General features: G+C 43.2%; 1 protein-coding gene across 1 annotated transcript in view; it reads left to right on the top strand.

The window, feature by feature from the left end:
- The window catches only part of PCSK5 (proprotein convertase subtilisin/kexin type 5), a gene marked incomplete at its 5' end in the record, with an annotated part of 476,836 nt that overhangs the window by 469,281 nt on the left and 1,152 nt on the right, over positions 1 to 6,403 (top strand). The window contains one exon of the mRNA XM_011947042.1: positions 2,329 to 2,515. Within this exon, the coding sequence (XP_011802432.1) occupies positions 2,329 to 2,515 (187 nt within the window). The remainder of the gene's footprint in view (positions 1 to 2,328; positions 2,516 to 6,403) is intronic.

Raw genomic sequence — 6,403 nt, 5'->3', positions numbered from 1 at the left:
TTTTTTTTTTTTTTTTTAAGCCGGGATCTCTCTCTGTCACCCAGGCTGGAGTGCAGTGGCACAGTTACAGTTCACTGCAGCTTTGACCTCCTGGGCTCAGGTGATCCTGCCAACTCAGCCTCCTGAATAGCTGGGACTACCATGTCACTGGTCCCTACCACTTACCCAAAGTTAGCCTTTGGGTTGGGAGTTTCCTCACTATTGTCACTTCTGTGGTTGCCAGAAAGATGCTACTGGAAAGGGGTCCCAATCCAGACTCCAAAAGAGGGTTCTTGGATCTCACACAAGAAAGAATTCAGGGCAAAACCATAGGGCAAAGTGAAAGCAAGTTTATTAAGAAAGTAGAGGAATAAAAGAATGGCTACTGCATAGACACAGCAACTGTGAGGGCTGCTGCTTGCCCATCTTTATGGTTATTTCTTAATGATATGCTAAACAAAGGATGGATTATTCATGGCTTCCCTTTTTAGACCATATAGGGTAACTTCCTGATGTTGCCATGGTATTTGTAAACTGTCATGGCGCTGGTAGAAGTGTAGCAGTGAGAACCACGAGAGGTCACTCTCATTGTCATCTTGGTTTAGGTGGGTTTTGGCTGGCTGTTTACTGCAAGCTGTTTTATCAGCAAGGCCTTTATGACTTGTATCTTTGCCGATGTCCTATCTCATCCTGTAACTTAGAATGCCTAACCATCTAGGAATGTAGCTCAGTAAGTTTCAGCCTTATTTTACCCAGCCCCTATTCAAGATGGAGTTACTCTGGTTCAAATGCCTCTGACAATCATGCCCAGCTAAATTTTTGTATTTTTAGTAGAAACAGGGTCTCACCATGTTGCCTAGGCTGGTCTCGAACTCCTGGGCTCAAGCCATCCACACACCTCAGCCTCCCAAAGTGCTAGGATTACAGGTGTGAGCCACTGCACCCGGCAAGGCCATAAATTTCTTGATTGTGTTTTCAAACTTTAGAAAATAAGTAAATTTCCCCATGATGAAATTAACACAAACTAATATATTTACGTATGAGTTCTCTTTAAATTCTGGCAACAGCCCTCATTACAGTTTAGAGAAACTGAGGCTCAAAGAGGTTAAATAGTGTGTTAAAGATTATATGAGTACAGCCTGGGCAACATGGTGAAACCTCATCTCTACAAAAATTACAAAAAAGGAAAATTAGCTGGACATGGTGGTGTGTGCCTGTAGTCCCAGCTATATGTGGGGCCGAAGCAGGAAGATTGCTTGAATCTGATCACACCGTGCACTCCAGCGTGGGCAATAAAGTAAGCCCCTGTCTCAAAAAAAAAAAAAAAATTATATGAGTGGTAAGTAACAAAGCTGGGATTAAACCTGAAGGATGAGATAATATGTGAGATGCAGGATTCAACGAGATAGTAACAGCTGAGAAAGCACCTTGTCAGTGCCTGAAACATGCCAAGGTGCTCAACGAAAGCAATTTCCATTCCTTCTTCTTTTTCTGTCATACCATACTTCCAAAGTTACAGAAGTAAAACAGGAAGGCATCTTCCCTAACCCACGTTTCCAGCACCAGTCAAGGAGCAACTTGTCAGGAGGGAAGCCACTTTCTTCTCATCTCTCCACTCTCTTCCTGAAGAGATTTAACTACTTGAGCTACACAGCCACAATCTATATTATTCTGGGGCCTGACCACAATCATCCAGTAACCACAGAGGGCCAAGCAGGTCACAAACATAAATGCTGGGTCAAAGAAAACCACAGTGTAAGCTTGAAGCTTGAAGGACAGTGGAAATTGATGTATCACCTACACGTTGGTGACATCATAGCAAGTGCTGGGAATTGTGTCAAATAGAAGAGTGGAAAGGGGGGCCATTGCCATGTGGGAGTGACGAATCCAGTGTTGACAGGTCTTCTAGTTTCTAAAGAGAAATTAGGAATGAATTTACATGTGAAATATCCCACTTTTGAGATGTGGGAAATGAATGCAAAATATTTTAAACTGAAAGTCAACAGTGTGGGCCAGACAAAACTAGTCCTTGACCTGAGCTGTCCTTAAGCACAGGAGCTGTCCTTGAGCACAGGAGCTGTCAGCTCCTAACCCAAACTGTTCTAGACGTCTGTTCTCCCACTGTTATTAGCAGATCTCAAAGGGCAGGGCACAGCCATGATTCTACCCCATCACAGACAGTTGGTTCTTTCACCCAGCACAGTTAAAATGGGCTCAGAACACCCCATCCTTCTGCTGTCCCCCACACACCTCCCTCCTTATGGAGACAAGATGAAATACCATCCGGGAACTCCAGTGCTTTGTTAATCCCTCTGCACTCAGGCGGAACCTCTTGATTGCTCTTAACAGGGAGAGAAGTTTAACTGTGAAAAATGCCACGAGAGCTGCATGGAATGCAAGGGACCAGGGGCCAAGAACTGCACCTTGTGCCCCGCCAACCTGGTGCTGCACATGGACGACAGCCGCTGTCTCCACTGCTGCAACACCTCCGATCCCACCAGTGCCCAGGAGTGCTGTGACTGCCAGGACACCACGGGTGAGGGGAGAGCAAGAGCAGCCTGCAGAGGAAGGGCATGTCCTCAGGAAGCCAATGGGAGCAGAGGGAGGGGGGATGGAAAATTCAGGAGAATCAATATGGCTACCTTTTTATTGAGTGCCTACTATGGGCCTACTGTACTTGAACCTTCATGTCCATTGTCTCACTTCACAAGTAGAGATTATCAGTCCCATTTTATAGATGAGGAGACTGAGGCTCAAAGAGTTTGATTCACATGCCCAAGTCCACACCAACATTAAAAGTTTCATCTGGAGACTAGGCACGTTGGCTCATGCCTGTAAGTAATCCTAGCACTTTGGGAGGGTGAGGCGGACAGATCGCTTGAGTCTAGGAGCTTGAGACCAGCCTGAGCAACATGGCAAAACTCCATCTCTACTAAAAACACAAAAATTACCTGGGTGTGGTGGTGCATGCCTATAGTCCCAGCTACTCAGAAGACTGAGGTGGGAGGATCTCTTGAGCCCACGAGGCAAAGATTGCAGTGAGCCGAGATCACACCACTGCACTTCAGCCTGGGTGGCAGAGCAAAATGCTGTCTCAATTTTTTTTTTTAAATGGTTCATCTGGAATTAGATGCTCCACTTGCCTCCAAGACTAGAACTCAAGTAGAGCTAGCATTTTATCTTTATGAATTACTTTGTTCCTTTTTTTATTCTTCCCTCCTGGGAAAAAAGGAAAAGAATCAACTATCAAGGAAGCTGATGTCAATATTGTCTTGATTCTGTTGAAGAATCATTCTATGAAAGTCAGCCCAAACCTGGGCCTCTCATTAGAGACTTATGACATTTTAGAAATGAGTTTTTATTGAAGGGTAAGAAGAAGCAAAACCCCCTTTACCAATTTCCAGTCCCTCAGCTATCCTCAAGTCTAACTAACCCCATCCATGTGGGTACTTGGTTCTCGTTGGTCATAAACTTAGAAAAATCTCAAACTGAGTGATTTAAAAAAAAGAAAGAAAGAAAGAAACATATACATATATTCTTAAAATATACTCTCTAGGCCAGAAGTAGATAATTTCCTTGGGGTCTAGAAGTAACATTCACCTACAAAAAGAGATGCCACATTTCTGAGTTGGTCCATTTGTAAGTAAAGAAAATCCCAGACCCAGGCCGGGCACGTTGGCTCACGCCTATAATCCCAGCACTTTGGGAGGCCGAGGCGGGTGGATCACGTGAGGTCGGGAGTTCGAGACCAGCCTGACCAACATAGAGAAACCCTGTCTCTACTAAAAATACAAAATTAGCCAGGCGTGGTGGCACATGCCTGTAATCCCAGCTACTAGGGAGGCTGAGGCAGAAGACTTACTTGAACCTGGGAGGCAGAGGTTGCGATGAGTCGAGATCACGCCACTGCACTCCAGACTGGGCAAGAAGAGTGAAACTCCATCTAAAAAAAAAAAAAGAAAAAAGAAGAAAGAAAATCCCAGACCCATAACTGCTACCAGCCACTTCTTTTTTATTTTTGATCAGCATTTTTCTTTCTCTTTCCTTTTCTTTCTTTCTTTCTTTCTTTCTTTCTTCCTTTCTTTTCATCTTTCTTTTTTTTATTATTTTTTGATGGAGTCTCACTCTCACCCAGGCTGTAGTGCAATGCCACAATCTCGGCTCACGGCAACCTCTGTCTCCCAGGTTCAAGCGATTCTCCTGCCTTAACCTCCAGAGTAGCTTGGATTACAGGCATGCGCCACCACACCTGGCTAATTTTTGTATTTTTAGTAGAGACAGGTTTCACCATGTTGGCCAGAGTGGTCTCTAACTCCTGACCTCAGGTGATCCGCCCACTTCACCCTCCCAAAGTGCTGGGATTACAGGCACGAACCACTGCACCTGGCTTGATCAGCATTTTCAGTTGGAGTTTAAGTATCATCTTTCCAAAAATGTTTTCCTTCTTTCAGCTTTCCCAACCCCATGAGCAGCTGGGTTTCCCTGTTCTTCAGACACACCTACCTTCAGGGTCTGGTTGCTCGTATCCATTCTGTGTCAGCTAAGAATAATAACCCTCACAACATTAAAGCCTTTAAATGAAACCAGAAGGTTGTGCATGTTGCATGCAGAGTTTCTGAAAGCCTGTTCCAACTAAGAACTATCTTGTCAGCTTTTCTGGTCCCCCTGCAGCTCTTGAAGAGCCACCTGCGGCAATCTGCAAAAGTCTAAATGCTCTTGATTACCTGATCCTTCTTTACAGAGACACTCTGCCCCTTCAAATAAACCATATCACAAAGGCTAACTCTGACTCTGCAGATCTGGGATGGAGAATAGTAAGCAAGCCATGACTGCATATGGCACCCTAGTAACTGAAACAACATCGAAAGGTTTTTATATTGATTCTACTGCTTCAGGCAGTGTTTATCTCACAGTACCACACACAGATTGCTTATCAATCTCTCCAATGCTTTAATGTTTTCTCCAGGGAAAAATTCTATGCTGAACTTGCTAATGATGAATGTAATAATGATAGGGCTGTTACTTTAGAAGAAGAAACTCGGCTTTATAGGTAAAATCCCATGAGAATGAAAATTATGATAAAATAGAAAACTTGTTTCTCACTAGCAAAAAAGAGAAATACATAGTCATGATGAATCAGATCTAATTGGTCAATATTTAATAAGCAAAAATCATTGCACCTTGGCAGCAGTGTTATATTTATTTATCTAGTGTGTAGAATGTACCTAGAATTGTTCATGGAATTATCCCCTGAACAAGAGAGATCCAAGAGGTTCAACAAATATTTATAAAAAACCTACGTGTATCTCAGCTTGTACATCCAACAGGGCCTGATAGTTTTTTCTCTGGTTCTTTCATATTCCCATGTGGTGGGTTAAAGAATAGAAAAAAAATAGACATACTACCCAAATCATACCACCTGGATAAATGAATAAGTAAGAAAAATGAGCTCATCCTCATCACTAAAGTTACGGTTGAATCTTTCCTTCCATAAAACTGTTTTGGTTTTCCATATTCTCCATATTCTCCATATTCTCCATATTCTCCATATTCTCAATCAAGGCATCAAAACAAAGGCTGATGGATGACAAGGGTCGGAGCTCTGGATTTCAAAACTCTTAATAATGGCTGGGTGTGGTGGCTCATACCCCAGCACTTTGGGAGGCCGAGGGTGGATCACCTGAGGTCAGGAATTCAAGACCAGCCTGGCCAACATGGTGAAACCCCATCTCTACTAAAAATACAAAAGTTAGCAAGGCATGGTGGTGTACACCTGTAGTCCCAGCTACACAGGAGGCTAAGGCACGAGAATTGCTTGAGCTTGGGAGACAGAGGCTGCAGTAAGCCGAGCTATTGTGCTATGGCACTCCAGCCTGGGCGACAGAGCGATACTCCATCTCAAAAAAAAAAAAAACTCTTAATAATGATAGAAAAAAAATCCCTATCATTCAAGTTGATAGGATTTAAAGATGGTACTTCTTTTTCTGCCAGACTAGAAGCACAAAACTCTAAGAAGCCAAAGAACACTTGTCAGAGCCTTTTGTCCTAATGTCTTTAGACTGTAGCATGGAGCTAGGATTCCTGGATTTGAATTCTGATTGCTCCACAAACAAGGTCTTGTCTCCGACAATGTGACAATTCACTTCCTCTTGGTGGACTTTAGTTTCCTCAACTGTCAAACAACAAATTGGCCTAAGTAATTTCTAAGGCCCCACATGGCTCTCGGAGTCAGTAGTTTTATAAATTATCTGCTCTTGCCCTTAAGTGGTGGGACAGTCGTCTTGGCCCAGGCTTAAGGGTACCTTGGGAGAGGACTCAGTCTTCCAAAAGAAGTTGGAATTGGGAAAGAAAATAGAGCATTTAGCAATAACTAAAGCTTGGTCCAAGATGAATTTTTTTTTTTAAATGGTTCATCTGGAATTAG

Source organism: Colobus angolensis, unplaced genomic scaffold (assembly GCF_000951035.1).
Source record: "Colobus angolensis palliatus isolate OR3802 unplaced genomic scaffold, Cang.pa_1.0 Scaffold257, whole genome shotgun sequence".
NCBI lineage: Eukaryota > Metazoa > Chordata > Mammalia > Primates > Cercopithecidae > Colobus > Colobus angolensis.
The sequence above is the reverse complement of the archived record's forward strand: the minus strand, read 5'-3'. Positions and strand labels throughout refer to the sequence as shown.